Source organism: Acanthisitta chloris, unplaced genomic scaffold (assembly GCF_000695815.1).
Source record: "Acanthisitta chloris isolate BGI_N310 unplaced genomic scaffold, ASM69581v1 scaffold36207, whole genome shotgun sequence".
Lineage (NCBI taxonomy): Eukaryota > Metazoa > Chordata > Aves > Passeriformes > Acanthisittidae > Acanthisitta > Acanthisitta chloris.
The window spans coordinates 17,010-34,405 of NW_008684945.1; the positions used below are offsets into that span (position 1 = coordinate 17,010).

Below are 17,396 nucleotides of genomic sequence, written 5' to 3' on the forward strand. Positions count from 1 at the left end.
TAAACATAAAAAAGTGCATGTATGCACTGCTTGGAAGTCTCCTCTCTTAACCCTGTTCTCCTGTATCAGTTTCCAGGAACTGAACTCACAGGGATTAAAACTGTCTGGGATAGCAACAGACACTTCTCCTTCTTAATGTTAAGAACAGTGATTCTGATAATTCCAATTATTTTGTTTAATTTTGTTTCATTAAGCCATTCATCTCTGTATAATTGAGATTAGAGAGCACACCAGAAAGCCTTTTGTTTAACTTAGATGTGATATGCAGCCACCTGGTCAGACAGAACTGTCTTGTACTATGTTACCAGGAAAAGTCATTCATGAGAATGTGCAAAATCACACTGCTTACCTAAGGGAATCTCCAGCCGTATGAGATGCATTTATTTACACCTACCTACTGCTGCCATTGGGTGGGGATAAGTCTTTTCTTTATGATTTTTTTGAAGACAGCATTGCAGGTAAGTGCAGTGCTCTTCCCCAGAGCAGTGTCACACATCTGGTTCTTCTGACATTCCCATACGGGGTGGTTATGACAACACTGTTCTTTGTACTGAGTCTGATTGTATGTGAACAGACCTTAACACATACAAGCAATAGTTTTCTAGTCTTCTTATGTAGTCAGTGGAGATTAGTGGCACCCATAAAGTAAAGGTGAAAATCCCTGTCAGTGACCAAGAGTGAACAGATGATTGTTTGTCAGTTGCCAAGATTGGAATCTGTGTGTACAGTAGCTTAAAGTAAGAACACGTGGGACTGTTGGAGCAAGTGCAGAGGAGGACACAGAGTTGATAAGAGGATTGGAACATCTTCCCCTGTAGAGACAGGCTGAGGGAGTTGGGGCTGTTCAGCCTGGAGAAGAGAAGGTTGTGTGGAGACCTCAGAGCACCTTCCAGGAGCTGAAGGGGCTCCAGGGAAGCTGCAGAGGGATCTGTGTTAGGAGCTGCAGGGACAGGACAAGGGGCAATGGGCACAAATTGAAGGAGGGAAATTTAGGTTAGGTATTAGGCAGAAGTTTTCCCTGTGAGGGTGGTGAGACACTGTCCCAGGTTGCCCAGGGAGGCTGTGGCTGCCCCAACCCTGGCAGGGTTCACAGCCAGGTTGGATGAGCCTTGAGCAACCTGCTCTGGTGGGAGGTGTCCCTGCCCAGGGCAGGGGGTTGAGACTGAATGATTTATAAGGTCTATTCCAACCCTAAAATTCTGTGATTCTATGAATAATTACTGTTTCTGTGGTTGTAGTGGATACCTACATTGTCTGTGTAGATTCTCTGCTTCTGTAGAGTTTTCTTCTGAAGTCTTGTGTGGTGAAAATACTGCAGAATAATTGAATTTCTCTCTTTCATAGTGCAGGGATGGAGAGGAAATGAAGCTGAATGGGCCACATGGATACTGGCACAACAAAAACAGAGTTTTCAGAGAACACTTCCTAATTACAACTAGTATAAGTCAGGAAAAAACAAACCTCTATTTCCACATATTCTGAGGATTAGTAAGGTAGTATTAAGTGTCTTACTCTGTACTTGAGGGATCCTTCTGGAAAAGCAGAACATTCCCAATGCTAAGTTATACCGATAAAGGTTTTGAAAATATTAAACCAGGTACTACTGACACATAGAATACTGTGGGATAAATGGGCTCGTTTTGTAGACACTTAGGGGAGAAGAGCTGTGTACTAATGTTTCTCTACTAATGTTTTGTTGTTGTTTATTTTTTATCTTTAAGAATGAAACCAAGGAAAATTAAAGAAGATGATGCTCCACGAACGATAGCTTGTCCTCACAAAGTAAGTGAAGTGCTCAGCTTCTGAGCAGTCAATAATTTGTAGATCAGAATTTTGTATTGCTGTTTCCTCTTGAGAATGAATAACTAAAATATCTTACTGTTAATAGACTATACACTCAGTTAACTGTATTTTAGTTATTGTTCTCGAGAGGCTTCCTTAAAAACCTTTCACTGAATAATATATTATTCCCATTCCTTGTCTTAAGGTTAGTACATCCCTAATCTTCTGGTAACCATGATGCACAGTCCCTAACATGCTGGTTTTACTGTTGTGATTTCCCGACACCCAAGAATACATACTTGAAAGAATGTTCTGAAAGCTGTTCAAAGTACGTTCCTAAGATCTATATATCCTCTGCTTGGAAACTATGACAGATTTGGAGTCTAGATCAGGAATCAGCAATTTCTGGTGCAGATGCCAAAGTCAGCCTTATTGGAAGACTGAATTACGTTGCACAGAGCTGGAAGGTGCATCATGTTGAAAGACAGAGGGAGGCATCCTGGAGATCTGATTCTGACCACAGGCAGCAGGGAAACCTCTGTCTTGAATCCATGCTGTCAGTCACTAGATTGGCAGCATCTGGCTTTACTGCATTCTCCAGCTTTTGTAGTGCTTCTGTTAGCTGACTTAGCCTCTAACGAAAAAAACACAATCTTGCTGACTTCTGGTCTAGATAAGTGTGAGGCTAAGCAAGTAATCAGGGCAGAGAGCTAATAGTGCCCATTAGAGAGCATGAATGGAAGGCTTCTTGCTGACAGCCATGGTGTAAGGAATTTTCTGGATTCCTCTTTGTGCTTATATTGATTTCCAGTTCTCCAAGTGTCATGTTTTTATTGTTGTACAGTATGCAGGGGTACAGGAACAGTCACTCCTCACAGCACCAAGGAATGCTGCCTTCATCTCTTTGATTTACTTTTTCATAGCCTCAACTTCATCTGACTGGGGGGGGAGAAAAGTGTTCTATCCTTCCATTTTCTATCTTCTTGTGTTCGTAGGCTTTGTGCATTTAAGACTTCAGTTTTACAAAGGAAAACATTGTAGATGTAACTGCTCCTCTGAGGCAAGCAGAGACTTGGAGATAAATGCAAACCAAATCGATGGTCTGTTGATTTTGGTGCTGCTTTGCCCCACTCAGTTCTGCTTTGTGCAGCAAATGATGGCACAACACTTCAAAATTAGCCGAACAAATTCTAGTGCCTGAAGAGAGCACTGTCCCTGAAAGTGACAGTTCCCCCTTTTTTAAGAAATAAGGAATGTTTTGGGGTGAAAAAAAGATGAAGACTGCAGAACTTAAGATTAGCATTTAATGTTCCTTTAAGTTCTGCTGTTAAATTTTATGCCTCATAACTCAGTGATGTTGGTGACTAGTTTTATGTAAGTTCAAGCAGCATCACTCGTAGTACAAATAGAATTTATGGCTGTTAATAAGATTTTATGAGGGGTTTTAAACCTTGAGGAAGACATTTATAAAACTTACAATATATGTCTATTGATTGTCATGGAAAGGTAGAAAAAAGGTGTAGAAAGATGAGTTAGAGAGCCCCAGGTCACTGCTGGAATCAAAAGTAGTGTTCCTGGGTCGATGCAGCATGGACAGCAGGGCACGACTTCTGATGCTGTACCTGAGTTGATGTATCTTGTGGTTTTAGAATGAGTTGGCACTAACTCTAAAGATTCTCCCATCTTACTCAGTTGGCCAGTATCATTTTGTAGGTTTGAACTGCAGCAGCAGTGGCAATCTCTGTATCCCAGGGTGAGAGTGATCTGTCTGCTGCTGCCAGTTTGGACAAGTTTCTGTAAGTTGGTATGTGTTAGAAACCCTCTTGCTCCTTTTCTTCTCAGAGATGAGGAAGACAGAGCAGGAATAGGAAAGAATGTTGGGAGATGGGAGTGGTGCACAGACAAATTGGTGCTAGAGAAAAATCTCTGGTATATTAGAGACTATATCTTATATTGTAGTACATGGAATGTAGCACACTGAAGAATATACCATAGGTATCCATGAACTATCATTCTGTCTTTTGGGGTTCTTTTAGTTGGTTTTTTTTTTGTTTGTGTTTGTTTGTTTCCCCTGAAACTGCAGATGCAGCTTCTGTTTGATTTATTCATTTGCTTCTGTCAGAGCTGCATCTTTTCCATGAGACTTCCTATTATTCATGACTCGTAATACTAAGTGAGGAGTGTGTTGGGGTATTTTTATAATTTTTATTTGGGATTGTGTTTTGGGGTTTTTTTGTCAGCTTGTCAAATGATTAGTTTTCTTGTTCTGCATTTTAAAGCTAAATGTGAGGGATGTTCTTTTCAGGGCCAACTTTTAAAAGAGTAAGCAGGATATAAAAGCATTTTGAATGCCTGTACTGTAGCAGATAAAGCCTTCTTTGTGAGAACTAGCTTATCTACTAATTGAGTTTCACTGTTCTTTTTAAGGGCTGCACAAAGATGTTCAGGGACAACTCTGCCATGAGGAAGCATCTGCACACTCATGGCCCTCGAGTACACGTATGTGCAGAATGTGGCAAGGCCTTTGTGGAGAGCTCGAAACTAAAGCGACATCAGCTAGTGCACACCGGAGAGAAACCCTTTCAGGTATGCTGAACCTCCAGGCAGAAGTGCCACCAGTGTTTGGTGAACAAGTGTAGGCTGTAACTAACCTGACTTCCATAGCACGTTGGGATGGGTGGTTTAAAATCAGCTGAGGCCATGAATGAACACCTTTAAAACTGGAAGTCTCCTTAAGCTAATTTGGCTATTATTTGACTATTTCCATGGACTTGTCTTGCAAGTTGTCTATACATGAGATACACCGTTGAAGATATGATGTAAAGTTACTCACTTTCAGAATGAAGTCTGCAGTTACCAGTGAATTAAGAGAATGTCTCTTTCTCTGCAGTTACTAGTGAATTAAGAGAATGTCTCTTTCTCTTCATCTTCTCAGCTTAGCAGTTGTGGAGAACTGAGACTTGAGGCTGTTTGCTTAGTTGACTCAGGCTACTCATGTTCAGTAGCAGGTGTTGATCAGTTTTCATGAAAATGATAGGAGTCACTGAATCTCTTTCTGTTCATGTTGAGTCACGTGGGCTTCTGCCACCAGAGGTCCCCTGTCCTCTTCCTATGAAACTCCTTATAAATCTTTACAGCTGTTCATAGTCTTGAGCACATCTATATTCTCCAGTATGTATTTGAGAGGTGTTATTTTTTTTGCTGACAATTTTTAAAAATAAATTATCTTAGAGAATTGATTTGTAATCCTCAGCATTGACTTAGATGCTTACACTGGATCAGCTGTGTGGTAGATGTAAGTATTTACCACTAAACATGCTGTTCTTTGTATTTCAAGCCCACCTTAAAGGAGGTAAAATGAGCAAATCTGCAAATTATCACTGAAAAGGGGAAATTCTGAGGTGAAAACTTGTTTCTGTTCTGTAGTACAGTGTCATCTCTCTTCCCCCTTGTACTCAGCTCTGGGGAGGTCACACCTCAGTGCTGTGTTCAGGTTTGAGCCTCTCACTTTAGAAAGGCCATTGAGGCACTGGAGCGAGTCCAGCCAAGGGCAACGAGGGCAGCAAAGGGCTGGAGCACATGGGCAACGGCTGAGGGAGTTGGGCTTGGTCAGCCTGGAGAAGAGGCTCAGGGGTGACCTCATGGCTCTGTGCAACTCCTGCCAGGGCTGGAGAGGGGTGGGGGATGTGTGTCCTGCCAGGGCTGCAGGGAGAGGACTAGAGGGAATGGCCTTGAGCTGAGCCAGGGCAGAGTCAGATTGGATGTGAGGAGAAATGTTTTCCCTGTGAGGGTGTTGAGGCACTGGGATATTGCCCAGGGAGGTGATGGAGTCACTATCCCTGGAAGTGTTTCAGAGGCACCTGGATCTGGTGCTGGAGGATCTGGTTTGGGGGTTCCAGCAGTGAGAGGTTAATGGTTGAACTGGATGATCCTAGATGTCTCCTCCAACCTTGGTGGTTCTGTGATTCTATGAAAATCCTGTTTCAGATGCAGAGAAGGTGTTTTTAGTGACAGCATTTGCTTTCAAGCTGAAAGTGACTTATTCCCCTCTTTGAAAACAGAGATACTATTGTATGCATACTACACATAGTATCCTTCAGTGCACATACAGAAGTATTTCTTGCAGTGCAGTCCACAAACAATGCAGACACCTCTCCCTATGATCACTCAGCGTGTGTCCCTTCATATTTGTGATTTTTCAAGACAACTAATTGTTCTAATCAGCGCCGGAAACGATCAGTGTGTCATCAGCTAACAGAGAATGTCTTTTCCTCCCCACAGTGTACGTTTGAAGGATGTGGAAAGCGCTTTTCACTGGACTTCAATTTACGCACACACGTGCGAATTCACACTGGTGACAGGCCCTATGTTTGCCCATTCGACGGCTGCAATAAGAAGTTTGCGCAATCAACTAACCTGAAATCTCACATCTTAACACACGCTAAGGCCAAAAACAACCAGTGAAAGCTGGAGAAAGAAAGTTGTTGAACTCAAAAACATCTTGCAGGAAAATGAATTGGAAGTAAATACGCCTCCCCTTTGTATATTGTTTCTAGGAAAGAATTTTAAAAAAAAAATAAAAAGAACCCTACAAAGCTAAAGGACACGTTTTGATAAGTAGTAAATAAAAAGGAAAAAAAATAAAATTAATACAACAAATCCACACAAAACCAACTCTAAGGTGACGTTGCTAAGATGCTCTGCCTTGCTCTGTAACCCCGTTCCAAGAACACGGACGGGCCAGCTGGTGAACTGGCATCAAAAGAAAAGCAGACAAAAAAACAGACAATTCTTTCTACAACAGTGCTAAAATTGGACTTGTTTTCACATTCTTATAAATATGGAGCTCACCTGTTGCTTACAATTTTTTTAATTTTGTATTTTCCAAGTGTGCATATTGTACACTTTTTGGGGATATGCGTAGTAATGCTATGTGTGATCTTCTGGAGGTTGATAACTTGCTTGCGGTAGATTTTCTTTAAAAGAATGGGCAGTTACATGCATACTTCAAAAGTATTTTCCTGTAAAGAAAAAAAAAGTTATATAGGTTTTGTTTGCTATCTTAATTTTGGTTGTATTCTTTGATGTTAACACATTTTGTATAATTGTATCGTATAGCTGTAATGAAATCATGTAGTATCAAATATTAGATGTGATTTAATAGTGTTAATCAATTTAAACCCATTTTAGTCACTTTTTTTGGAGAAATACTGCCAGATGCTGATGTTCAGTGTAATTTCTTCGCCTGTTCAGTTACGGAAAGTGGTGCTCAGTTGTAGAATGTATTGTACAGGCACTGACCGTTTATTAACACCTGATAATATGTACATCCCCCCATGTAATAGAAAGGGCAACAATAAAACAGTGGTCCTAAAGAAAGAATCTGGCAGAAAAATATCTGTAAGCACAGTCTATTTTCTTTTGTTGTCCAGGGCAGTTCTAGTTCCTCTTGACCTCCCAGAAATTGGAAGCTAAATAAACTCAAGTTTCCTTTACTTTGCATTCAATTACAGTGATTTGTGATGCAATTCCATAATGCCACGTCAGGTGGTATATCCCAACAGAATTGCTGACTGTAATTCTGGTTTTGAGTGGCCTAGAATTCCAGTAACTGGAATGGTGGATGTGGAGACCTGGCAGTGTAGTGGAGAGTTTTCAGTGTGCCTGGACAGCAGCTAGGTAAAACAATGCAGTGAATAACTAAACAGGCACCTTTGTTTAGTCAGCTTAAGGAATCTTGGAGGTTTAACACACCCTAGGAAGTGGAGGAATGGCAGAGTTGAATGGTCATAATAGGGGGAAAAAAAAAGAAAATTGTCTTTTGGCTAACTTTGACTTGAGTATAAAGGTGAAAATTCTTGGAAGCTTATTGGTGACCTTTGGATTCAAAATAGGAACTTGGAGTTCTCAGAGAACTTGGAGTTGAGTTTTGATGGTCTAACCAAGAGTGGTTGCTAATCATTTGTTCAGATGTTCAAAGAAAGAACTTTGCAGATACTCTAGTGAAATGTGACATATGAATAAACATAAGAAAATGCACAGAAATGCATAAGTTATTTTTCAGAGGCATGTAACATATTTTAATGCAGTAAAAACTGTTGTTAATCTTTTCCTGAATTCCGTTTTCACAAGGTTCATCCAAAGTTTGCATTGCTCATACTGTAAAACTGAATTTTGAGTCCAGTGTTGGTGCTAATGGAAAAAAACATGAGTAATAAGGAAACTGCACTTAAGACTGAGGGAATTGTCATCAGTGCATGGAGTTAATCTGAACACTGCAACTCTAGTCTGAGGTTGTTAGGGGTAGAAAGAAGGTTGGGGCATTTAATTGTAAAGTATGCGTTAGAATTTTGGCAGTATTTTTTCTTTTCTATATATAAGCAGTTTTTGAACAGGACAATATACTGAAACTTGTATAGTTATAGTTAAATTAAATTCTGTATACAGTTAAATTAGTGTCTATTCTTTTTGGAAGGAAATAAAATGAGTTCAGTCTAGTTCTAACTGACCTTATATTTTTTCTTAATATCTGTGATGGTGTTAGGGCTTGCACAGAAGTTTCCTTTCCTGTGTCATACCCACTCGACTGAATTCCAAGATGTCAATATTTCATCCTTGAACATACATTTGCAACTAAACCATGTAAAATATTTATTTGAGGAACAACTGGGAACTGAAACTGGTATTGCCTCTAGTCATAATGCATCTGAGTGCTGAGGGAACTTTCCACCTTGGCCTCAAATCAGTAGCTCTCAATACACTCCTGAGTGTAAGTAGCAACACTTAGTCGGTCTTGCTTTGTAAGTAGTTCCTTCCATCTTGGGTATGAATAAATACTTGCACTGAACAGCTTCTATAAGTTATTTAAGCTTTTAAAGTATGATTGCCACACCTTGTTCTTAAAGCTCACTTGATTCCAGAGTTTCCTTAAGTTTTTTCAGGCTTTGAGAATAGCTGCAGAGTTGCCTTTGAAGCCACCATTGCCAGTCTACTTGTCCAGCAGTTCCTGTGTTACACCACCGAGCTGTGAGCAAGTTCAGGTAAGGGGAGGAGAGGCTGAGGGTGGCAGAAATGGAGCCAGTGGTTTTACAGCTGGCAAAAGATTTCACTGCTTGCTCATCGTACGTGTTCTACTGCTCATTTTATCATGCACTTAACCTGGTTCTGCTGCTGTCACACTGAAAGGAGGTAAACTCTGTAGCTGTGTGTCTTTTGGACTCAGACCAATTTTGAAAAGGTAGAACTTACACAGATCTTTCTAGCTGTTTGTGGTCTGTCAGTAAACACAAGACAAACTGAACTTAAGCACCTACTACTTGTGGAGTGTTTTTCTTGAAGAGGTTGGAGGAGGAGCACAAATTGAGATTTGAAGCACTTCAGTGAATAAATCCTTAGGAAAACAATGCCAGGACCTCAGCTGAACTTGCACTTGAGTTTAGTTATCTGTTTGAAGAGGTTCAGTGTTGAATTGAGGTAGTACAATTTTACTTTATTTTTCTTCCCCATGGTGGCCACAAATCAAGCCAAATACTAAACACATTCTAACAAGGTATCTCAGCAGCAGCAATGTAGGTTTAAAGGCAGATGGAGATCTTTTCCCTCCACTAATTCCACAGTAGGTGCAAAGCAAAAGAAGTAATAATTACCAGAAAATGCAAAATTACTGAGGCTTTAAAATGTTTAGCAGAAATTAGCAGGAAGCTAATCCCTTGAGAGCGCGAGATGAAAAGACAGGACAGTGGTGACAACAGCTGTTCCCACTTGGTCATCACCTGCATTCAAGTGCTTATAGCACAGTTCATCAGTGCATGCCTTGGAAATTCTGGGGCTCATTAGTCTTTCTACTAACAAACTGAAGGCCAGTGTGTGCTGAACAGTATTCCTCAAAACATGTTTCCTTAATGCCCTGAAGAAATGGAGAAAAACTGGTATTTTGTCAGGTCTGCTAGACAAATGGGTCTAGGAAGGCTAATGGGTCAAGTGGCAGCTGTTACTGGCATTGGTTGGTCTGTAATGTGCCATCTATGATGGCACTTGAGGATGAGGAGGTTCCCATCTGGACAGGACTCCTAAGTGCTGTGTGACATTGGCTCGAGGAGGGAAGTCAACAGTGTTTGTGTCAGCACTGAGCTGTACCTCACTAATGATCCTGTGGTGCTTAAAGCTGTGGAGGAGAACCTGGGGTGGATTTCAAAATTGAACGTTGCGTGTGAATTTTGCAGGCAGGAATAAAAGTAAGTTGAAACTTCAGCCCAAGTATGTTTGTTCACAGTTGTGTAAATGGAATAGTTAGAAAATATGACTTGGGAAAAGTCCCAGAGCAAGAAAATGGGAGAGAGATGGGGCAGAGGGTGTGCAACTCTGCTGGCAGAACACAAGGAGTAGGAACATCTGCACGGTGATGCACAAAGGTAGAAGCAAAGTTGAGTGGGATTGTATGTGGTTGTATTATCATGAGATTCAGTAGTTGCAAGAGTGGGAAGATGGTTTTACAGCTAAGTGATGGCTGCTGGCTTGTAATTTAATCAGTGATACTTTCCTCAGTCTCATTCTCTTTGCCTGAAATAAACCAGCTCAGGAAAGTTTCTGTGTACTCTCAGTCATCTCTTATATGAAATGGTCTGAAGAATACTGAATTTCCTTTTGGAGCAAGTGTGTCAGATTCCATAGAAGAGTTAATGTGAATTTTTCAGGTTTCCCCTAAAGTAGCAGAAAAAAACCCTTTTGCTGTAGGCAGATTAATAAGATCACTTAACAGCAACTGAAATTTAGACAACTCTTGTTTCAGGGCTTTCCAATTCTGTGATTTTTGCCTAACAGAGAAGCTCTAAGACTGGGCTGGGTACTACACCTTGTATTGCTTGTTAGTGTGCACATGATAACTCTTGTGAGCTGCTGTTCTTACCAGGCTCCTGTGTATGCTGGAAGTTCTCTCACGAGCAAGCCTGAAGTTCTGCCCAAATGTTGGGCAATTTTAGAGGGAGGGAAAGGGACAGAGAGTCTGTGCCATCCTTAAGGATTCTTGGGTGCTTCTCTTGCTACCACTTAAGTGTTGTTGTAGTTTTTAATTTCTCTCTAATCAGGCTGATCCTACACAGCATCCGTGTCAGGCAGTGCTTTGTTTCGGTCTGTACAGAATTTGCCAGGAGATGGCAGTGAGTTACCAGTTTGCAGTGTGACCAGCAGACAGTGGCAGTGTCAGGGTGCCCCAGCGAGGTCAAGTGTGCCCGGGGTGTCCTGTGGTGCTCGGTGGACCTTGGCAGACTTGGAATGTGCCAGTGTAAAAGAGCAAATTTCCCACACGTCAGTGCAGAAGAATAAGAAGTACAATTCTGTGCTGGTTTCTGAGACCTCTGAGTGTACTTGTGTGTTCATTAAAAGCAGTGAAAATAGGCTAAATACTGTTGAGTGTGACATGGGTCATAAATACATACATCAAATATTGGTCTTTTAAAAGAGAGATGTGGAAATCTAATGACATGGTGTTAGTGGCTATTTGGTTAGCTGATAGACCTGTAAAACACAACTACTTCTCTTCAGTAGTGGCTTCCTAAAAATTCCAGGCTCCTTTGCTTCAGTGTGTTGCTGCTCTAGGGTTGGACTCAATGATCTTTGAGGTCTCTTCCAGCCTGGTTGATTCTATGATTCATAATGTGTGCAAGGCCATTGCAGAGACAGCTGTTGCATTGGAGTCCTGCATTGCTGCTTTTTAGGGAATAGAAGATCTCAAGTGACTGGTTCTCCCTGGAGCAGACCCACAGTGAAGGTACATTTCAGGGTGTTGTTTGTGAATAACAGGAATATTTTGGAGACAGATCATAGAGCATGTAACAATTGAGGGGTAAGGTGGTTTCCTTGTTAACTAGTGGAAAATCCATACACAAATAAGCTCAGTGAGCAGATATGTCCTGATGTACTTCAGCTAAAGTTCATCTCAGCAAGGCAAATCTGTAGAAAACTGCCTTATTGGTTAGTGTTTTGGTCTAAGAGCTCCTAAGGTCAGGTGTCCTTCAGAGCTGTGAGATGCTTGGCAAGGGCCTCACTAGTATTGCCAGTTGCAATTTGAGTTTGCAAAATTTTCGACTGCCCCATGTGGGGCATGGTGCAGTTTATGGTTTGACTTATTTTTCAACACGTTTTTCCTCAGCAAACCAGAAGGTTTTGGTTTTTGATATAGAATCTTTCACTTTTCAGTCCTAACTGCTGCTTGGACTGAACCTCCGATGGATTTGTATGAATCCAGTGACTCCCAGGGCCTCAAAGGGTTTGGAAAGAGATTGTAAGGAATCACACTATGGCAAGCCTTCAGGTTTTCCTCTTGTGTGGTCAGAATGTTTGTTTTTGTTCTTGCCTCTTGCACAGGTTAGGGGATAGGGAATTTCATCTCCATTTTTTCCAGATGGTGAAATGAAAATGTGTACAGTCTCTCAGTTAGGAAAGTTAGGCAGGGAAACAGGTACCTGCCTGGAGGAAATTAAAGATAAAAGTTTATTTGTTTCAAAAGTACCTGTTAGAGATTCTTCCTCAAGTGAGAATACCTCAGTGCACAAGGGGAAAGGTATGATCTACTATAAATCTCTGCTTAAGACAACTAGATCAGGTTGTAGAGAAAAAAATACTCATTTTATTTCAAACCAACTTCAATCTGGCCAAGTCAAATCACTCTAGCAACAATTCTATTTTGATGCATTTATCCAGCAGTGCAGAGCATGAAGTGAGGATTTGTTATAATTTTTGGATTCAACCCATTGACTCGTGGTTATGGTTGAAATGGTACAAGTCTATTGTACTGTCAGTGAAAAATGCAGAGTTTCTTTCAGTAAGAAAAAACAGTCGTAGTAAAATATAAGCAAGAAATTTCTTCTTGGTATCATTCACTATTGACTGTGTTAGCTGTGAAGTTCTATAGACCTGAGGAATGTTTTGTGAACACTAAATTTGCCTTTCTTCCATTGATACAAATCTGTAGGGTATTAGTTTTCACTGCAGACCTTGCCTTGCTCTCACTTTATTTATTGAAGAACCTGTATAGGATAAAATCAGTTTTTAGGTCAAATCAGTTAAAACTGGTAATAAACTATAAGCAGAAAAGCTTTTACTGTATATCCTATGTATTACTGTGCATATTATGTCAGCTTTTTTTGTTTCCATTAGTGATAACCATTTCTGCAATTAGCAAGGACAACACTAATACAAAAATGGCAAAACAGCTGCACTGGGAAGATGAAAATGGCTTATTTTCCTCTGCTTTCCTCCCCCACTGCCCGTGGACATACATAAAGTCCTGAACACTGACGGAAGAGTTTCCCTCCTCTCGATTGTAAGGCCTGTCTTCACTAGGTTTGGCCCAGCAAGTTCTCTCCTTCCTGCTCTCTTGCTGTGCCTCCCAGAGTCATGTAGTCCCTTAGATCCTCTCTCTGTCTCCTTAGCTATGGTGTTTGATAGGGCATGTTGTCTTGGGTAAGCTTCAATTTCCTCTGCCTGATTTTCTGACAGACTAGGGGTTTAACTGCACATTTTGCTAATCTAATGGTGTTTGGCACACTTCTGGGCTTTAAATTGTTCTTTACCTAGCCACAGATTAAAAGTCTGGCTCACAGCAGCTGTTAACACTTGTTTTCCAGCATCATAATAAATAAATTTCATTTCAAAGAGCAAACACATCTCTTCTTTGCAAGGTCAATGTTTTATACTTGTGTCTTGATCACTTTCCCAGTGTGTACCTGTCCTGCACCTGCAGTGGGCAGATCTTCATCCCTTGAATGTCTTGCTGCTCTTTCATGTGAACTGTATAAAAAGTGTATCAGATAACCCTAGAAGGGTTTGGGTTGGAAGGGACCTTAAAGATCATCTATCTCTAAACCCCCTGCCAAGGACAGAGACACCTAGACCAGGTTGCTCAGAGCTCCATCCACCTTGGCCTTGAACACTGCCAGGGATGGAGCAGCCACAGCTTCTCTGGGCAACCTGTTCCAGTCTCTAACCATCCTCACAATAAAGAATTTCTTCCTAATATCTGATCTAAATCTACCCTCCTTCAACTTAAACCAGTGTCCCTTGTCCTATCACTGCATATATGCAGAAAGATGAGGAAGAGAGGACAACAAAAAATAGTCATGTTACGGTTGCAGATATGATGAACTGAACATCATACCAGTAGTTTTACTATAGTAAATTCTCTAAAACTTGGTAGTATTATACCTGGTGATTTTTCCCCCTCTTGTTCTAACTGGGCATGATTGTGGCTGTAGCTTATAACACTGACATGACCCATCCAGCTGAAGAAAGAGTAGAGCACAGGGACTTGACAGTGAGTTTTACTTTCAGTTTTACCTTCTTAATCCCTTCAGTTGTTGGGCAATAGAGCATCTCCTGCCCATAATCATGATGCTTGATGATGCTTGTGGGAATGAGGATCTGGGGAGGGAGGATGTAGTTCTGACTTGACTGAATTGCCTGACATCTCAAAAATCTGTCAGGAAGGAACTGAACCATGTTTTAACAGGCTGAGGCTTTAGCCCTAGCTTGGTTTAATACAAGTCACACAGATTTCAAGTGTGTGCCATCACACTAGGCTGAAAGCTGACTTCACCCTCCTCTTAGGCTTGTTGAGTAACATTCAGTGCCTGCTATTCATTAGTGCATTGAAGTTCCAGATGGATGAATTTCTGGAGAGAATGCTTTAGTAAACACTGCAAGTAAAACATTGTATAGCCCTTTCCTGTTTTAATGACATTACAGTCTTTTAGGGAGACACTGTTTATTCCAAGAATTTGTTTCTGTGCCACAGTTCAGTGTTGTTGCTCCTGCTGAGAGAACAAAAGGTACTTGACTGGAACTGACCCTGGTCATGGTCCATTGGAGAGGTGATGGCCTTTCCCTTTTCTGATCCAGCAAACTGATGCTTGACAGGGTTTGTGTCGGTCACATGTATCTAACCTTTAAGGCTGTGGAGCCAGTACCTGAAGTAACCTCTCAACAGGAGAAGGACATGGACTTGCTGGAGTGAGACCAGAGGATGACATGAAGATGATCAAAGGCTGGAGCACTTCTGTGGAGACAGGCTGAGAGAGCTGGGGTTGTTCAGCTTGGAGAAAAGGAAGCTCCAGGGAGACCTTATAGCACCTTCCAGTACTTAGAGGGGGTCACAAGATTGCTGGAGAGGAACTTTTTACAAGGACATGGAGTGACAGGACAAGGGGAATGGCTTCAGACTGAAAGAGGACAGGTTTAGATTAGAATTTAGGAAAAGATTCTTTACTGTGAGGGTGGTGAGACACTGGAACAGACTGCCCAGAGAAGCTGTGGTTGTCCCATCCCTGGAGGTGTTCCAGGCCAGGAACCAGCAACCAGGTCTAGTGGAATATGTCCCTGCCCCATGGCAGGGGGTTTGGAACTAGATCATCTTTAAGGCCATTTCCAACCCAAACCATTCTGTGATCAGCAAGGAGAGGTTTTTGTCACAGGACACAACACACATCATCCTGATTTTCCTGTGTGGCTTCTTATTTGGACTATTGATGCTCTTTGTGGGCTGGTGGTGCTGTCTAAAAATCTACAAATCTTTTTGCTAACCCTGTGCATCATAGAACCAAGCATTTTTCTGATGCAGGTATGAAGAATGCTGTTAGCCTACCTAGAACTTGGTTCAGATGTGACTCTGCAGGGACCCAAAGCTTTTCTGCTGCAGTTGTGCAGCCTTAGTGCTGAGCATCACAAATAAACACAGAATACAAAGGGTCTAAAGATGCTGCCAGCTCTAAAAGCAGGATTTTTCTCTTAGTAGCTGTATCTTCAAGTGGGATACTTGCTGGAAAGGACAGTTTGAAGAACTGAGTTCAGGCAAGTTCCTTTCTTTGCTCCAGTGAACAATCATAACTCTAGGTTAGAGCAAGACACTGCCCTTCCTGGTGGTGCCTGGAAGGCAGATCAGGAACAAGTTTCTTCACCCTTTGGCAATCTTGATTTAACACAAGGAAGCAGCAGAGTAAAACAAAAACACAACTTTAAAGAGCCAAAGTCCAAATTTTTACAAAATTTATTCCCTTAATTTTATATACATTAATTACAGACTAATGTACAAAGGTGTAAATGGTCTTTGCTGTGAGTTGTTGTGCAGATGCAGCTTAGTAGACAGATTTAACATTCAATTTGAATCTCAGTGCAAGTAGGCACTAAAACATCCAACATACCTCCAAGGTATAAAAAGACATAACAGTTTTACAGGTTTCTCCAGCATATTTTGTTACAGTGCAAAATGCTTTGAAATAAGGTTTCTTTAGAAAATTCATATAAATTAAACACATATTGCACTTGTCCCAACCAAAAGTGTAACAAGTTGTACTTACTGAACAAGTTTTAGGGTTTTTTTTAAAACATTCCTCACACACATGCATTCCTTCCTCCTGCTATTTGTGCCAAATATGTGTAGTTTTCATCTCAAACCTTAAAGAACTGATTAATGCAATCCTTCTTGAACAGACTGCTAAAAAAAAAAAAAAGAATCACAGCAGATTAATGTAACAAGAAAATTTCTCCAAAACCCTTTCCAGTCTTCTTTCCAGTAGCACTGTAACTAAACACATAAAAATCAGTATTGTTTCAATTCATAATGCCAAGTGTATTGAACAGCAACCATTTCAGACATTTACACCCCTATTTTCTGGGAAGGTAAGGAACCCCCAGTTCTACTTATGTAGGTATTTCTACAGTACTTGGAGCTGCTAAGCTAACATTGCACCCACAAACATTTTGTGCAATACCACAGGCAGGACTTTGACTTCTGTACATCACTGGCTGCTATGGGGCACGTTGGGAGAAGTGGTGCAAAGCTGCATTTAACTTCAGAGAACAAAGTCTGCTTGGGCTGAACTACTCAATACAGTCCGTGCACCCACCCAAGGAGAAACAGAGGTGAAGGCAAATAACATCAGTCTTACCAGATTGGAGTTTCCCTAAATCCTTCCAAGCCTTGAGATTTAAAGGAACAAGTGCATTTGAGTAACTTTGTGCTTAAGATACTTACTCAAAGCTGAAAGGTTAAGGAAGTAACTTAGGTACAAATTTTTTTGTTGTTTATTTGTTTTTGGTTTTTTGCAAACCAGTATGACCAAAACTGCTTCTAAAACCACTGATATATAAAAGCAGAGGAAAAGTAAAACACATGACTAGCTCAATGCTAGTCTTAACAGTTTGGGGTTACCTGCAAAATGCCTCCACAATATTTACTCCTCCTACTTCACCTTAGAGGAGTATCCTCACTCCTGTCACGTACAAAACGAGCATTTCTTTCACCAAAACATTTCTGCATTCAACTCCTTCAGAACACAAGTGGAAGAAATCCTGATTTCTGGTGCTTCCACACCCTCCAGATCCTCCTCTGGAACCAACAACAGCAACTTCCTAAAGGCAGGTCCCCATCTGACTTGATTAGATATGAAGTCCTGAATAAGGCAAGATGCTGTTTATACAAGTAATGATATGAAATCCTAATTTGACACGTTTTAGGAGTTCTTTATACAGATAAGATACATTTACACTACTTGTGCGGGTCAAGAGTTCATGTGGAACAAAGCCCACCCAGCCAGACTTTGGAGGAGAACATCAGGTAAGGT

At 41.0% G+C, this 17,396-nt stretch overlaps 1 protein-coding gene across 1 annotated transcript in view; it reads left to right on the forward strand.

The window, feature by feature from the left end:
• Positions 1-6,517, forward strand: part of LOC103806802 (transcriptional repressor protein YY1) — a gene marked incomplete at its 5' end in the record, with an annotated part of 15,282 nt that extends 8,765 nt beyond the window's left edge. Inside the window, 3 exons of the mRNA XM_009079509.1 lie at positions 1,722-1,782; positions 4,210-4,368; positions 6,064-6,517. Of these exons, the coding sequence (XP_009077757.1) occupies positions 1,722-1,782; positions 4,210-4,368; positions 6,064-6,246 (403 nt within the window). The remainder of the gene's footprint in view (positions 1-1,721; positions 1,783-4,209; positions 4,369-6,063) is intronic.
• Between the last annotated feature and the right edge of the window lie 10,879 nt (positions 6,518-17,396).